The 18,224-nt window shown below is 45.2% G+C and overlaps 1 protein-coding gene across 3 annotated transcripts in view; it reads right to left on the bottom strand.

Moving 5' to 3' along the window:
• Positions 1 to 7,125, bottom strand: part of LOC128346726 (deoxyribonuclease-1-like 1) — a 29,360-nt gene extending 22,235 nt beyond the window's left edge. For 2 of the 3 annotated variants that reach the window (XR_008317154.1, XM_053300331.1), the window contains exons 1-2: positions 7,036 to 7,125; positions 5,183 to 5,364 (exon numbers count right to left, since the gene is read on the bottom strand). Coding sequence is in view for 2 of the 3 variants with exons in the window: in XM_053300331.1 (XP_053156306.1) it covers positions 5,183 to 5,326 (144 nt within the window). In the remaining variant the exon portion in view is untranslated. The remainder of the gene's footprint in view (positions 1 to 5,182; positions 5,365 to 7,035) is intronic. The other variant, XM_053300332.1, reaches the window with a different exon arrangement.
• Between the last annotated feature and the right edge of the window lie 11,099 nt (positions 7,126 to 18,224).

The raw sequence follows: 18,224 nt of genomic DNA on the forward strand, positions 1-18,224 counted from the left end.
AAGTGCATGTCCTTCATTCAAAAAAGTAGAGTAAGTTTTTGTGTGTCCATTTAGTTAAGCAAACTCCACAGGGTAGACTTGTGGAATTCTCTGCCATGAGATGTGGTGACAGCCAACAACCTGGATGGCTTTAAGAAGGGTTTGGATAACTTCATGGAGGAGAGGTCTATCAATGGCTACTAGTCAGAGGGATATAGGCCACCTGCAGCCTCAAAGGCAGGATGCCTCTGAGTACCAGTTGCAGGGGAGTGACAGCAGGAGGGAGGGCATGCCCTCAACTCCTGCCTGTGGCTTCCAGCGGCATCTGGTGGGCCACTGTGTGAAACAGGATGCTGGACTAGATGGGCCTTGGGCCTGATCCAACAGGGCTGTTCTTATGCAGGGGCGTATCTAGGGGTAGGGCAGGCAGGGCACGTGCCCTGGATGCCACTTGAAGGGGGGCGCCATTTTGTAAAATTAATTTTTCTTTTTAAAAAAATGGCTACCAAAAACAAAATGGCCACCGTGCATGCTCAAATGGCCTCTGTGAGGCCCTAGGTCATGCCAGGCCTTGCAGAGGCCATTTGAGCATGTGCGGTGGCCATTTTGTTTTTAGTGGCCATTTTTAAAAAAAAAGATTTTTAAAAATGGCCACTGCACATGCTCAAATGGTCCCTGCGAGGCCCTAGAGGCCAGTGGGGGGAGGAGGAACCCTTGCAAACCCCCCAGCCTTTAGGTAGCCCCCCGAAGGGACTACAGGTAAAAAAATAATAATATATAATATAAGTCACTGTACACATATTCAGATTGGCACCATGTACAGAGAATCAGGGCTTGTGAATACTGAGCTGATGCTTATGAGCTAGGATTGTATTCATTTGCTCTTACTTTGCTTCTTGTGATAAGTGAGTTAAATGTGATGTCTTGCTAATATGGCTATTAATGGTGAATTTGTCTTTGAATCAGTGTGAAATCCTTAATATTAAGGCCCACTGGGAGTTTCTTGCTCTCTTTCTCTCATTTAACTGTCTTTCTGAAAGACTAGAATATATTCCAAGCAGTGACACAGTTTACTCTGCATATCCTTTATTTTCAGAGTATCTGGGAAAAGTCAAATTCTCCATTTATTTTTAAAACTTATGTAATGGTGATGCAACAATACACAGTAGAGAATTAGACAGGCACTTCTGTTTATTTTTCCAAGTACACCTCCACATAGTATTTGGGTATTTCATGAGCCCCAGCATACTGAATTTTTTAGTTTTCCAGCATTTTTTGATCTGGCTAAGTCCACTGCTAAAATAGTTTTTGAAATATTAAAAGATTAACAAGCCTGACTTGTATTTTTCAGCTGATATTATGGTAAAGTTATCTGAAAGATGGGTGTCAGATGCTTGGACAGGGGGCGCAATTTCAGTGTTTGCCCTAGGCGCTATTTTCCCTAGATACGCCTCTGCTCTTATGTTCTTATGTCCTGGTTCCTGATAGGAACATAGGAAGCTCAGCGGCCTTATTCCTGGTTGGACTATTGGTCCATCCAGCTCAGTATTGTCCACAGTGACTGGCCGCAGCTTTCCAAGGTTTCAGGCAGGCGTCTCTCTTTTGGACATGCCAGGGAGTGAACCTGGGGCCTTCTGCATGCCAAGCAGATGCTCTACCACTGCACTATGGCGCCTATTCCCCAAATATCTTATAGCAGAGCAGACAGTGCTCATGACGCGTGCAGTCTCCCATCCAAAGGCAAACTAAGGCAGATCTTGCTTAGCAAAGGGGACAATTCATGTTTGCTGCCTGTCAGGATGCCATGTTTCCTGGTCACTTGGGTGGCCCTGTGGAGGCTGGAGAAGGGCGTGGCATCCCTCCTCTCCAGCTTTCATTCCCTTTAGCAGGCAGTGGGGATGAGAGGGGCCTAGGCTGGTTTGATCCCAGTGGGGTTGAAAGGACAAAGCAGGGAGAGCTGCAGGAAACCACTCCAGGGAGACAGCTAGGTTAGGTGTGGCAGGAAACAGGAAGCAAGGTCAGGAAGGGGGCAGGGGCTGGAAGTAGGCTTTAAGCCCCGTCAGCTCTGCACTGGGGTATTTAAAGACAAGGCAGCTGATGAGGAGGGGCTGCTTCTGAGTATGGGAGCCAGGAGTTCTCCAGGAGAGGGAACTGGCTGAATGCAGCAAGCCAGGAGGAGGACTCAGGTGACAAGCTAATCTCCTCCCCTGGCTCTTCCTGAGGCTGACCTTTTTGGGATGCTCCAGTCATTCTGGAGTTCAAGAAGGGCTAGGAGCCCACCTCATCCCCTGGGAGTCTGATACTGCCCCAAGACCAGCTTTCCTCTCTGAGATATCATTCTAGTAATATTTCACTAGGCATTGTCCATATATTGTTAAGTCTAGTTCTTCCATCAAAATTCAGTTAATCAATCTTTAACACAGTCGCAGACCAGCACAAGGTAAAAGGAGCCACCGATTAAAGGTGATATATTAAAAGCAATTAAAAGCAGACAAGAGTGATAGAATCTGTGCTTATTAGCATAAAGACTGAAAGGCTCCTAAGAAATTACTATAAGATTAAAAACGATGAGTGCCTCTGAAAAATAAAACTGCTAAAACAGTAGAATGTGGCTATGGAGTCACAGTAGGGCTAAAATCAATGAGATCGTATTGAAAGTTACATGCTGTAAGCTATACATTGCTGCAATACTAACATATGTAATAAATAATAAATAACAAATAAACTGAGACTGTAAAAGCAGTAGGGCTGAGAGCTTCTTGTTAGTTCTTGCTGGCAATCAGGGTCTAGAGAATTCTGCATGCTGCCGGGCAGAACTTGGCAACATTGTGTGTTATAGACAGATAATTGCATAGTAAAGAAAAGCAGGCAGAATGTCTCTCACATAATAGGAAGACATAGTATTGGCCTCAGCGTCCTGGCAATTTGTCAAGAAGAAGGAGAATAAGGACATTTCGTATGTCTCTGTAGAACAGGCAGTGAAGGAGGACATTTCTTCAAACTGGGCAATTTGAGTTCTTTGAGAATGTCGACAGGCATGTGGATAAAGGTGATCCAGTTGATTTGGACTTCCAAAAAACTTTTAACAAAGTTTCTCACCAAAGGATCTTGAGTAAACTTAGCAGTCATGGGATAAGGGGCCAGGTTCAACTGTGGATTGGTCACTGGTTGAAGGACAGGAAACAGAGGGCAAGAATAAATGGACAGTTTTCACACTGGAGGCAAATAAGAAGTGGGGTCCCTCAGGGATCTGTACAGGAATCCCCAAGGGATCTGTACTGGGACCAGTGCTCTTTAACTTGTTCATAAATGACCTAGAAGTTGGGATAACCAGCAAAGTGGCTAGATCTACAGATGACACTAAAATATTCCGGGTAGTGAAATCCAAAAAGGATTGTGAGGAACTCCAAAAGGATCTCGCCAAACTGGAAGAGTGGGTGACAAAATGGCAAATGTGGTTCAATGTAAGCAGATGTAAAAGTGATGCATATTTGGGCATAAAACCCCAACTTCACATATACACTATTGGGGTCTGAGTTGTCAGTGAGTGACCAGCAGAGAGATCTTGGGGTCATGTGGACAGCTGGTTGAAAGTGTCAACTCAATGCGCAGCAGCCGTGAAGAAGGCTAATTAAATGCTAGGGATAATTAGGAAGGGGATTGAAAATAAAAATGCTAATATTATAATGCCCTTATACAAATCTATGGTGCGGCCACATTTGGAGTACTGTGTGCAGTTCTGGTCACCGTATCTTATGAAGGACATTGTAGAACTGGAAAGGGTGCAGAAAAGGGCAACCAAGATGATCAGGGGGCCTGGAGCACCTTCCTTATGAAGCAAGGTGAAAGCATCTGGAGCTTTTTAGTTTGGAAAAGAGGCGACTACAGGGAGACATGACAGAGGCGTATAAAATTATGCATGGAATAGAGAGAATGGACAGAGGTAATGTTTCTCCCCTCTCTCACAACACTAGAACCCAGGGTCATCTCCTTAAACTGAAGGCTGGAAATTCAGGACCAACAAGAGGAAGTACTTTTTCTCACAATGTATAATTAATCTGTGGAATTCTCTGCCATGGAATGTGGTGATGGTCACTAGTCTGGATGGCTTTAAATGGGGCTTAGACAAATTCATGAAGGACAGGTCTATCAAATGGCTACTAGTCTGGTGGCTATAGGTCACCTCCAGCCTCAGAGACAGGATGCCTCTGAATACCAGTTGCAGGGGAACAACAGCAAGAGAGAGGGCGTGCCCTCACCTGTTGCCTGTGGGCTTCTTGGAGGCATCTGGTGGGCTACTGTATGAAACAGGATGCTAGACTAGATAGGTTTTCAGCCTGATCCAGCAGGGCTGTTCTTATGAGGACATGCGTAATCGTTCCAACCTGTCCGAAGTTGCAGGGGCACAGATATTCCAGGGACCATCAAAACTAGAAACTTGCTTTTAAAATACTTAGGTACTCTGGATGCTAAATTCTGTACCTAAAACATACACACAACAAACATAGCCCCAGTTCTTGGGATATATTAAAACAACATTCAATTTTTTTAAAAAAATTGATTTTTAAAACTGATTTTAAAATGTTTCTAAATTTCTTTGTATTGTATTTTTGTCCTTTTTGTCTGTTGTGATTTAATGTGTGTTGTAATTTGATGTTTTAATGCTATGTTATGAGCCACCCAGACAACAATTTGTTTTGGGGCAGCTATCAGATGATGATGATGATGATGATGATGATAAGAACAAAAGAACATAAGAACAGCCCTGCTGGATCAGGCCCAAGGCTCATCTAGTCCAGCATCCTGTTTCGCACAGTGGCCCACCAGATGCCGATGGAAGTCACAGGCAGGAGTTGAGGGCATGCCCTCTCTCCTGCAGTTACTCCCCTGCAGATGATGATGATGATGATGATGATGATGATGATGATGATGATTCCAACTACACACACCCTTCACTGGCTTGTAAATTTGGCAACTTCTCTAAGTCCATTCCGCCTACTCCTTCCACACCCTTTAGATCTTGTTTGGACACACAATTATCTCAGAGGTTACTCACTCAGGAGAGCCCTGTGCTGAAAAAAAGAAGGGATGACATCAGCAGAACCCACAAGTATCAAAGTGATGTTGGGAAAGCTAAGTTCAAATGCTGCTGCGCAAGTGCTTTGCCCAATGCCTGGCTGGAGGATTGTCCAGTCCACCCCACCTTGACAAGAATGTCCATGACGCTGGGCTTGTCTGCCTTCCCTTGAGCGAAGCGCTGAGCGTTGAAGGCACAGATCCGGAAAGGGGCTCCTGCCGGACATAGCAGCAAGAGCAGCAAGACAGGCAGCAGGCAGGGGACTTCCATCCCTAGGAATCTGATATGGTTCCTTCTATGGATCACTTCTGTAAGGAAAAAATGAGAGAAAGCTGGAAAAGCAGACTGGCTGAAGCTGCTGGTGACAGGGAGAATGGCTGCCAACTGCAATTCTTGGCCTGGTCTGTCCCTTCTTTTGCTTTTTAGGGGTGCTAAACATCATCTTAGTGTTCTTTGCTAGAGGTCATTTGTGGAAGTTCAGGTTTCTCCCCAGGGATTGTAGAAATCTCTGACCGAGGATGCATGTAAATACATCCACTACTAATCTACTACTCTTATTTATAGACCGCTTTTCAACAAAGTTTCCAAAGCAGTTTTCATAGAAAAATAAAGAATAAAGAAACAAGATGGTTCCCTGTCCCAAAAGGGCTTACAATCTAAAAAAGAAACATAAAGTGTGTGCATAAATACTAGAGCAGCATGCAAGGTGCAGCCTGCCATCTTAACCACTGCCAAGCTCAAAAGAGAGCTCTGCCTACAACTGGGCTGAAGAGAGGAATCCCTGACTCAGGAAAAAAACACCCTTAGCTTCTGCTTTTATTTATCTATTGATACATGTTGTTGATCTGCCTTTCTGTTAAAAGGCACACCCAAGGCTTGCAAGGAGCAGCTTCAGGCTGCTCAGCTAACACCTGTTCTGCCTGCTTCTCTTTCCCCCTGCATTGGCTCTGAATATCCATCACATAAAGAACAATAATCAGGGCTTCTTTAGTGTGCATTCCCACCTTATATGAAATGCAAAAGTTCCCATTAATTTTAACAACGCAAAATGGAAACATCTACAGAACCAGCATTGCCTATTTCAGGGGTTTCCAACTTTGAGAACTCAGATGTGGTTGGACTACAACTTCCATTATCCCCAGCCACATCATTGTGGGTGGGGATGATGGGAGTTGTAGTACAGCAACATCTGGCAGCCCAAAGTTGGGAACCTCTTCCATATTGCATAAACCAGTAAGTACAAACTCTCTGTATACCTAATCTAACATTTAAGAAAATTATTAACACCCCCGCAAAAAATCACAAAGTTTCTTCTCCAGTTGCAGCAATCAAGCCGAACTCCTGAAACCCCTGGGCATCAGGTAAGAAAGGGCACCAGATTCTCGAATCGATTTTCCGCCGGTTCGGCGGATCAGTTCTTCTTCTTCTTCTTCTTCTTCTTCTTCTTCTTCTTCTTCTTCTTCTTTTGAATGGAGTGTGTGGGTCCAGTCGCCAACATCTCATGAAAAAGCAACCTTCCACGATAAAACCAAGAAGTGACTTGTAGACTGGAGCCTGCCTGACAAATGTGAGATTAGCTCAGAAGGAAGCCCACTATGGATGTCAAGGAACCTCCTTGAAGGAAGCTTTCAGACCGATTCGAACAGTACTTATTCGGAACCAACCGGAGTTTCGTTCCCTTGCAGCGTCTTTATTTCAAGGAAGCAGGCAGTTTGAGTTTGATGCTTTCAGTCTGCTGGGGGAAACTGGGCATGATCCTGTGGAGCTCCACTGGGGCTCCAGCTGTCACTATTTCTCACAGACAGAGCGGATCAAACTCGAGCCAAGATTAGGACCGATCCCGATCACAAAAGTCCAGGCTTTCTCGGCTGCTGCTGCCCCGCGCTCTCCCTCGGGGCAACCCTGCTTAAGGCGCGCCCCCCGCTTGCCGCCGAAGCCTCCCTTTCGGTTTGTCCCAGGCTAGCTCTCGTCTCACTTACCCCCATCCTGCTCCGAAAGCCACCGCGTCCATTGCTGGCTGCTCCTCCCTCTATGACCCGAAGCAGCGGCAGCCGACGGGGCGGGCTCGGAGAACCTTATCCAAGCATAAGGCCAGGGCAGAGGAGGGGCGCCGCCTCCGCCGCCGCCGCCGCCCCTCTCCAGGAGCCGCCCTGGAGGCTAAGAATAGAGATAGGAGAAGTGCAGGCGCCAGACCCCGGCAGGGCTCGGCCCGCGGCTGGCGACGCATCCGGACTCAATGTTGTGAAACTGGCTAGTGGGGAAGTCAGGGGGTCTCTCTGAGCCTGTGAGCGGCTTGTGCAGACAGAGGGCGCTTCAGCCTGTCCGCTTCCCCGCCTCAGCCTGTCGGCATCGCCTCTCGGAATAATCTCGGAGAAAACCTGCATGGGATCAGAATGCTCCCTGGATCCTATTCCTACAGGCCCCCCTCATATGGAAGGAAGGTGTCTCTCTGCACGATTCTTGCAGGACCTGCGCCCTATCCAGACATTACACTGTCCCTGCATTCAGATGTCGGTACAGGTGCATGCTTTTGTGTGAATGATTGTCAGTACAGGTAAAGTTGTGCCGTCAAGTCGGTGTCGACTCCTGGCGACCACAGAGCCCTGCGGTTGTCATTGGTAGAATACAGGAGGGTTCCTGCATTCATTTTAAAAGTGAAAGTGGGTACAGGTACCTCAAAATGCATGGAACTGACTGCAACACACAATCAAGATGGGGTTGTGAAGGAAGCATGTGTGCCTGCCCTGATGTCACTAGGGGGAACATCCTAATGCACTCTTGCAGCATCCTTTAATTGTGTGTGTGTGTGGGTGTGTGTTTCATCTGAATCACCCCTTTATATGTGCTCCCAAACCCTGTTCAAACAGGGTTCTGCAGCATTTATAGAGGGCAATTCCGAGGACGCCCCCTCATGCAATTAAAGAATGCCCTGATAGCACATCAGGACATTCTTCAGTTACTGTATGTCAGGGCAGGCACACCCTTGGCATGACCCCGTCCTGCTTGCGTGTTGTGGCTGGTGCTCGTCTGAATGTGCCCAAAGTGTACTGCTATATGTGCATTCAGTATAACATGCAAATGACTGTACCTGCATACACGGTACACAGATTGTACAAGTGTTAGACATACTGTGTAGGACTTTTAACTCAGTTTGCTAGCAGGGGTTGCTGGATATACTTACTAGGCCTACATATTATAGGAAGGACCAATTGGCTGCAATTTTCAAGCATTTTTAAAATAAAATAAAACAACAACAACAACTTTTGCACTGTGTGCATGCTCACTGGAGTTTCCCTTTATTTGCTGGCCTTGCTTTCGTTAGTGCATTTAATAGCAATGCTTTTCATACTTAATGGTGCAATGGGAAATGACTTGTCTAGCAAGCCAGAGGTTGCTGGTTCAAATCCCCGCTGGTGTGTTTCCCAGAAACACCTATATCGGGCAGCGGTGATATAGGAAGATGCTGAAAGGCATCATCTCACTGTGCGGGATGAGGCAATGGTAAACCCCTCCTGTATTCTACCAAAGACAACCATAGGGCTCTGTGGTTGCCAGGAGTCTACATGGACTTCATCTATAATCTGCATGCCAGGGAAAAATTTTTAGCTACTTAATTGTTGTAAACCAGGCTGCTGTGAAACACACAGGAGCAGGGAGGCTAATAGAAAAGGCCTCAATATACACAGTGGAAAACAACACAAGTAGATGTTTGATTGCAAACCAGTAAAAGCATTCATTGCCAGGAACCCTGGTTGGATAAACGATTACACTCTCAACTTTCTGCTGGATTGATTCCACCCATTATTTGCAGCACAATTCTGCCACAGCATTCACCCATCATAACCTACCAGGTTTTGCACTGACTGGCTACCCTGGATTTGCCCATTGCCCTTACTCTAGAAAGCAATCTTTTTAGAATAAAAAGTCAACCGCTCTGTGTGTATGATTGCCACGTGTTACCATCTCCATGCTATTTCCCCCACATATGTCTACATGGACTATGGTGCCTTGCCTGCCTGGCAGAACGGTTGTGGACGTCACGTGGCATCGAGATAGGCTGTTAGGCAGTGTTCAGGAGGAGTCAGCTGTCATGGTGCATGTCGGAACCAATGATGTTGGGAAATGTATTTGGGAGGTCCTAGAAGCCAAACTGAGGCAGCTTGGTAGTATATTGTGAGCCAGCGTGGTATAGTGGTTAGAGTGCTGGACTAGGATCAGGGAGACCCAAGTTCAAATCCCCATTCAGTCATGATACTAGCTGAGTTACTCTGGGCCAGTCACTTCTCTCTCAGCCTAACCTACTTTACAGGGTTGTTGTGAGGAGAAACTTAAGTATGTAGTACACCACTCTGGGCTCCTTGGAAGAAGAGCGGGATATAAAAACAACAACAACAACAACATTGAAGTCCAGGACCCCCATGGTAGTGTTATCTGATGTGCTATCTGTTTCACATGCAGGACCAGTGAGACAGGCAGAGCTGAGGGCTCTCAATGTGTGAATGAGATGATGGTGCCGAGAGGAGGGGTTTATATTTGTTAGGCTTCACTCTAGAATGATTAGAGTTTATTTAAAACCACAATAATAGAAGCCCAGTTAGAATGTACACCAAAAAGGAGGAAAGGTACCACCAAGTCCAGAAGGATGCCAGCATGGCTAACAAGTAAAAGTCCAGGAAGCTATAAAGGGGAAGAAGAATTCCTTCAGAAATTGGAAGGCCTGCCCAGATGAAGATAACAGAAAGAAACAGAGTTTAAGGAACATTTAGCTAAAAGCATCAAGGGGAATAGCAAAAATGTCTTTATATACATCAGAAGCTGGAAACCTGCCAGGGAGTTGGTTGATCCATTAGATGATGAGGGAGTGAGTGAAAGGGATTATTAAGGAGGATATGGAGATTGCAGAGAAGCTAAATGAGTGTATCCTCATGGCAGAGGATACTGAGCGTATATCAGTGCCTGAACCAGGCTTTTCAGGGACAGAGGCTTAATAAATGAGTCAAATAGAGGTGATGAGATTGTTTGGAAAAATTAAAAATTAACAAATCGCCTGGGCCAGATGGCATGCACCCAAGAGTCTTTACAAAACTCAAATGTGAAATTGTTGACCTCCTTGCAAAAATATGTAACTTATCCCTACAATCAGGTTCTGTACCAGAGGACTGGAAAGTAGCCAGTGTAACATTGATATTCAACAAGGGATCCAGGGGGGTATCTAGGAAACGACAGGCTGGTTAGCTTTATGTCTGTGCCATGCAAATTGATGGACAGCATTCTCAAAGATAAATTCATTATGCATATAGAACAGTCCCTGCTGAAGGAGAACCAGCATGGCTTCTGAAAAGGTAAATATTGAGAGTGTCAACAGGCATGTGCATAAAGGTGATCTAGTTGACATAGTATACTTGGACTTTCAAAAAGCTTTCCTCATCAAAGACTCTTGAGAAAACTTAGCAGTCATGGGATAAGGGGACAGGTTTATGTGTGGATTGGTAACTGGTTAAAAGACAGGAAACAGAAAGTAGATATAACTTGGCAGTTCTCTAAATGGAGGGAAGTAAGAAATGGTGTCCCCCAGGGATCCGTACTCGGAGCAGTGCTTTTAAATGTATTCATAAATGATCTAGAAGTTGGGGTAAGCAGTGAGGTGGCCAAATTTTCAGATGACACCAAACTATTTAGGGTAGTGAAATCCAAAACAGATTGCAAGGAGCTCCAAAAGGAACTCTCCAAACTGGGGAGTGGGCAACAAAATGGCAACTGTGTCTCAGTGTAAACAAGTGCAAAGTGATGTATATTGGGGGAAGGACTACAACTTCACATATAGTACGCTGTTGGAGCCTGAGCTGCTGGTGACTGACCAGGAGAGAGATCTTGGGGTCATGGTGGAAAGCTCATTGAAAGTGTCGGCACAATGTGCAGAAGCTGTGAAAAAGGCCAATCCATGTTTGGGATAATGAGGAAGGCAATTAGGGGAATGAACATAAAACTGCTAATATCATAATGCCATATAAATCTATGGTACAGCCACATTTGTAGTACTGTATACAGTCCTGGACACTCACCATACCTCAAAAAGGACATTGTAGAACTAGAGAAGGTGCAGAAGAGGGCAACCAAGATGATCAGGGGCTTAGAGCACCTTCCTTTTGAGGCAAGGCTACAACACCTGGGGCTTTTTAGTTTAGAAAAAAAGACAACTGAGGGTTGACATGATAGAGGTCTATAAAATAATGCATAGTGTGGAGAGATGGACAGAGAGAAATCTGTGTCCCTCTCTCACAACACCAGAACTGGGGGCCATTCCATGAAACTGATTGCCAAAAGGTTTAGGACCATCAAAAGGAAGTACTTTTTCATACAAGACATAATTACTCTATGGAATTCTCTGCTACAAGATGTGATGACAGCCACCAGCCTGGATGGTTTTATGAAGAGCTTAGATAAATTCACAGAGGACAAATTTATAAATGGCTACTAGCCTGTGGGCTATAGGCCACCTCCAGCCTAAGAGGCAAGACCCCTCTAAATACCACTTGCAGGAGAGCATCAGCAGGAGAGAAGGCATGCCCTCAGTTTTTGCCTGCGGGCTTCCCGGAGGCATCTGGTGGGCCACTGTGTGAAACAGGATGCTGGACTAGATGATCCAGCAGGGCTATTTTCATGGAAGTGTATTCCCTGAAGGAATTTTGCAACATGTGAAGATAGATTAAAAGCAGATCCCACAAATACTTTCCAAGTTTGCCATGTACACTTTCTTGCCATGTACACTTTCATTTTTATCCTACCCTTCCTCCAAGGAGATCAGGGCAGTGTACATGTTTCTCCCCTTTCTGTCATCACAAGCTGGGGAAGTAGATTCGCTGTGGATATGAGCCCTATTCAGACATACTCTGTATGTGCATTCCAGTATCTGTACACATGTCCATGTATTTGTGTGAATGACTGTACCTGCCATCATTTGAAAAGTGAACCTTGGTATGGGTCCCTCAGATGCATGGTGCTGATAAGAAGTGTACTGCTGTACATGCAGTGCATTTCTTTTGTGTTGTACACAATGTGCACAGATTGTACGTGTGTTGAACCCAACATGTGAAAAGGGCCAGAGTGACTGACCAAAAGGTCACCCTGTGAACTTCATGGCTGAATGGACATTTGGGCCTTGGTGTAATTTAATTAATTACTTTCAAATTTAATTTATCTTTATATTTATATCCCACTTTTTCCTCCGAGGAGCTCAGAGCGGTGCACATGGTTATGTTTATCCTCACAACAACCCTGTGAGGTAGGTTAGGCTGAGAGATACATGATTGGCTCAGAGTCACCCAGTGACTTGTGTGGTTGGATGGGGATTTGAACTCAGGTCTTCCCAGTCCTAGTCCAACACTCTAACGACTACGCTATGTTGGGGATCCAGTCTTCATCAGTGTGTCATAGTGGGTGGGGGGCTTGGGAAGTAACCCTTGGAATGACATTGGGTTGTTACAAGGGTATTCTGATTTTCATCAGCAAAACATTGGAGGGCCTAACCTGCTGTTAATTTGTTTATTTGAAAGCAGTGCACTTCCTTTGGTAGTGTTGCAGGGCACGCTTCCATTTTGAAACAAAATGGCAAGAATTCCTTCCTGCAACAAGACTACCCACCATTTCATTCCATGCAGGTAGGATATTGCACTCTGGTGTTGGATTGAAGGGGCTGTAAGTATAGAGGAATAACATGCAGGGGGTTCTGTTGTTGTTTGGAAAGGTTCTGGATTTGTCTTCCTTGTCCCATTACCATGCACGATGTTGCAAGCAGTTCCCAATTCAAACAGGAATTATAATATTAGGATAATATTAGGAATCTTTATCACGCCTGTAACCCCAAACCAGTAAAACAGGAGCAATAATTGCTCCACCTTCATTCCATATTACTAATCTACTCCACTCTTTTTTTCTTTTTAACTTTCAGGAATCACTCATACTGTATTTAACAGTTCCTTTGGGCTCTCATCCACTAACTAGACAGCACCATCCCCTACTGAGCAAGTACATGAAAATCAAACATGCACCAACATACACTAATAACTTGAGATTAAAGATGCACAAACCCTCGGAACACTAATATGTACCAAGAAATGTGACAGGAAAGTCTGCCAAAACATTACATGAAACTTCACAGCATCATGCTAGCTGTTGGACTCTTGTGACCACATGCATCAGCCACAGCTGCCATGTATTTTGGTATATGAAGGCATGCCGCTTTGCAGGAATCTAAAGCACTTTAAGCTAAACTGTGCTGTCAAGTCAATTTTGACTCCTGGCGCCCCCAGAGCCCTGTGGTTTCCTGTGGGGTTTACCTTTTTACCCTGTGGGGTTTACCTTTGCCTCCTCCTGCACAGTATGAGATGACACCTTTCAGCATCTTCCTATATCACTGCTGCCTGATATAGTACCAGCGGGGCACTTAACCATTCAATATTTCACTGCTTAAGCTCAGCCTCACTGTAAGTATGTTTGAACATTTATTTTGTTTCCTTGATTGCGCTATTTTCCTGTGCTCTAAAGAAACTCCCGTAGTTTCCAAAAACCACGATAACCTTCATAATGTCCCTAATGCTATTAAAATGTGACTGAATTTCCATAGTAACTGTGCAGAATGGAACTTACTCCCATTTGTATTCTGCACAGCGGGTGTTTTTAATTATACATGAGATGAGCACTGAAACATTTGGAGTGTTTTGCAGTCAGAGTATTCTGTGAGATATGCAGAATTCAAAGCCCATGTGTACTTTTGTGCCCATTAAGATCTGTGTAGACAATCCAGCTCTAAATGCCATCTGCTCAGAATTAAAATAAGTTAGTAGCGAGGCTTCTTGAGTAGTGGCACCCCAACTGTGAAATTGAATCTCTTGTTCTGATGCTAACCACTTTGAGTTTCTACTAAAAAAGAGCAGGTTACCAACAGAGAAAAGAAGTAATTCTAAGGAGAAATAATGGAGCCTACTTTCCATATCTTTTAACACAGTGACTCTTACCTAGGACCCCCTAAAATATAAGAAATATAATTTGTGTTATATTTATTATATTGTATAATAATATTAGCATATAATACATGCTAATATTATAATGCCCTTATGCAAATCTATGGTGTAGCCACATTTGGAGTACTGTGTATGGTTCTGGTCACCATATCTTAAGAAGAACATTATAGAACCGGAAAAGATGCAGAAGAGGGTGACCAAGATGATCAGGGGCCTGAAGCATCTTCCTTATGAGGCAAGGCTACAGCATCTGGGGCTTTTTAGTTTGGAAAAGAGGCAACTATGTGGAGACATGATAGAGGTGTATAAAATTATGCATGGAGTAGAGAGAATAGACAGAGAGAGATTTCTCTCTCACACACACAACACTAGAACCAGGGGTCATCCCATGAAACTGAATGCCAGGGAATTTAAGATTAACAAAAGGAAGTGCTTTTCCAAACAGCACATAATTAATCTATGGAATTATCTGCCCCAGAATGTGGTTATGGCCACTAGCTTGGATGGCTTTAAGAGGTGCTTAGACAACTTCATGGAGGACAGGTCTATCAATAGCTACTGCTCTGATGGCCATAGGTCACCTTCAGCATCAGAGGCAAGATGCCTCTGAATACCAGTTGCAGAGGAACAGCAGCAAGAGAGAGGGCATGCCCTCACCTCTTGCCTGTGGGCTTCTCAGAGGCATCTGAGGACCCACTGTGGGGACAAAGGGACTCTTACCCCCAGACCTTGGGTCACCAGTCCATGGCCTCCAATGTCCAGGGGGGCCTCCTGCCACCCCTCACCCCTGCACTGATCTTTGCCTTGTTGCCACCATGTGCACAGCCGGGGCGGGGGGTGAGCCAAGCAGGCCTCCCCCGTGGTGGTGTGGCGGCGGCAGATGCAGCGGCTGGCGGGCCTGTCTGTCCGGTCCAGTGGCCCTTGAGAACTGCGAGACACTCCAATGCACCTGTGCAGTGGGAACGATTCTCAAGAGTTCTCAAAGGCCCTGGGCCGGATGGACAGGCCCACCAGCTGTGTCCACCGCCACACCACCACGGGGGAGGCTTGCTCGGCACACACCTGGTGGGGGGCTCCAAATCCCTTCAGGTCTGAGCACCAAAATTATCTAAGTGCACCGCTGTGTGGGGAACATGATGCTGGACTAGCTAGGCCTTGGGGCCTGATCCTGCAGGGCTGTTCTTATGTTCCCATTTGTTGTGATTTTTGGTTTGGATCTGACAGTCAGCACGTGGGCATACTTTGGGCAGCCAACATCTTGAACCCACATTGCAGATTGGCAAAAAATAATCCTGTTGGGGTCCCCTCAGACTTCCTTCCATTTGTTGTGAATTTGGTTTGTAATGGACTGAAATGCAAAAGTTATTAGAGGGAGACACACACATGAACACACACACAGCCATGGTGATTTCATAAGTCTTCTTCTTCCCTTTGGAAAGTAGGCTAAAAGTCAAAATGGGTACACATGTTAATGTGCATCGACACACATTTATAAAGACACTTTCCTACCAAACATAAACAGACATGTTGACCTATGGATTCACTTTCTCTCACACATACACACCACCAGCTTCACAAGGAATGATTGCAACAGGTTCTATCATCACTATAATATGTGGCCAATGTAATGAAGATAAAGGTTTAAAGCAGAGAAGTTAATTTAGGATATCTGATTGCAATGTTATACGCTCAGTGAAAGTATTATCAGGGTATGGGGCAATGTTAATATATTCCTTTATGCAATACGCATTATCTGGCACTAATAAAAACAATTCAGATATTAAGCACACTATCCAAGAATGTAAAAGCACTTTCAATGCATCTTACTTGATAGTTTTAAAAACAAGGATAGCAGATCACATCAAGCCAATCGGGATGAGGAGATTTTACCAGTTCTGGATGGGGTTGCACTCCCCTTGAAGGAGCAAATACGCAGCTTGGGGGTACTACTGGACCTGGCTCTGCTTTTGGAAGCTCAGGTGGAGGCAGTGGCCAGGGGTGCCTTTGCACGGCTTCGGCTAGTGCGCCAGCTGCATCCCTTTCTCAAGAAGGCAGATCTGGCCACAGTTTACCCACGCCTTAGTCACGTCACGGCTGGATTACTGCAATGCGCTCTACGTGGGGCTGCCTTTGAAGAATATTCGGAAACTGCAGCTTGTACAAAATGCGGCAGCTAGGGTTCTATCTGGAGCTGCCTGGTGTGATCACATCACACCTATTTTGAAAGAGCTGCACTGGTTACCAGTGTGTTTCCGGGTCCAATTCAAGGTGCTGGTGTTGACCTTTAAAGCCCTTAACGGTTTGGGCCCGGGATATTTGAGGGACTGCCTGCTCCCAAGGGTTTCTGCCTGCTTGACAAGATCATCTGAGGGGGCTCTGCTCCGGGTGCCAACAATGAGGGAGGCTAGGTTGTCATGCACTCAGGACAGGGCCTTCTCTGTTGCTGCCCCCAGGCTTTGGAATGCTCTCCTTGTGGCCATTCGCTCCTCAGACTCCGTTACTGTTTTTAGAAAGCTGGTTAAATCTTGGCTTTTTATTCAGGCCTTTACATGATTGTTTTTATTGCTGCTTCTGTGTGTTTTTATCCATGTATCATTTTTTGTATATTATATATTTTAATATCGGATTGTTTTTATATTTTTAGCTAAATGCTTTTAATTCTTTTTTATGTGTTTTAACTTTTGTAAACTGCCTTGGGGTTGTTTTTAGTGAAAGGCAGTATATACATCTAACAATAAATAAATAAAAATAAATAAATCTGTTTGAAAATCAAACATGTATCAGAGCACACATTTGAACACAATGACTCAAAACATGCTCATTCACAAGATACAATTTTAAGCTGCACTCAGCTTAGCGGATGACGATCTGCTCATATTAAAAAGGTAAAGAATCATGATATTTTTAATTCATGGTTGCCAGTTAGCTTCTGGGTCCAATTCAGTTCAAGTTGGGGCCATTGTTCGGTGATAGGACGTAAGTTTTTCATGCAGAAAGTCCCTGGATCAACCCCTGGCATTTCCAGGCAGAGTCAGGAAAACACCCTGGAGAGCTGCTCTCAGGCAGTGTAGAGTTCAGGGCTGCTCAACTTCGGCCCTCCTGCAGATGTTGGCCTGCGATTCCCATAATCCCTGGCTATTGGCCACTGTGGCTGGGGATTATGGGAGTTATAGTTCAAAAACACCTGGGAGGCCTAAATTGAGCAGGCCTGGCTATAGACAATACTGGACTAAAAGGACCACAAGTCTAACTCACTAGATGGCAGCTTCCTGCATTCAATACCAATGGGAAGGGTCTGTAGCTCAGTGCTAGTAGAAAAGTGCGGAAAGTACTAGATGCAGTCTCTGGCTAGGCTGGGAAAGGCCCATCTGGCAGGCCAGAAAGCTGCTGCCAGCTGTTCTAGGCAACAATAAACCAACAGTCTAACTTCATATAAGGCAGCTAAGGACATTCTAGAACTGGAGAAGGTGCAGAAGAGGGCAACCAAGATGATCAGGGGCCTAGAGCACCTTTCTTATGAGGCAAGGCTGCAACACCTGGGGCTATTTAGTTTAGAAAAAAGATGACTGCGGTGAGACATGATAGAGGTCTATAAAATCATGCATGGTGTGGAGAAAGTGGATCGAGAGAAATTCTTCTCCCTCTCCCATAACACTAGAACCAGGGGTCACTCCATGAAATTGATTGCCAGGAGGTCTAGGACCAACAAATGGAAGTACTTTTTCACACAACGCATGATCCACTTGTGGAACTCTCTGCCACAGGATGTGGTGACAGCCAACAACCTGGATGGCTTTAAGAGGGGTTTGGATAACTTCATGGAGGAGAAGTCTGTCAATGGCTACCAGTCAGAGGGCTACAGGCCACCTCCAGCCTCAAAGGCAGGATGCCTCGGAGCACCAGTTGCAGGGGAGTAACAGCAGGGGAGAGGGCATGTCCTCAGCTCCTTCCTGTAGGATTCCAGCGGCATCTGGTGGGCCACTGTGTGAAACAGGATGCTGGACTAGATGGGCTTCCTTGGGCCTCATCCAGCAGGGCTGTTCTTACGTCCTTAAATAGCAGCAGTTGTGGCAACAAAGCTGAGCATGTGGGGAAAACAGGCATATCAATCAATCAATCAATCAAATAAATAAACTATTCAGATGGGG

The sequence above is a fragment of the Hemicordylus capensis genome, chromosome 2 (genome assembly GCF_027244095.1).
Source record: "Hemicordylus capensis ecotype Gifberg chromosome 2, rHemCap1.1.pri, whole genome shotgun sequence".
NCBI classification, from domain to species: domain Eukaryota; kingdom Metazoa; phylum Chordata; class Lepidosauria; order Squamata; family Cordylidae; genus Hemicordylus; species Hemicordylus capensis.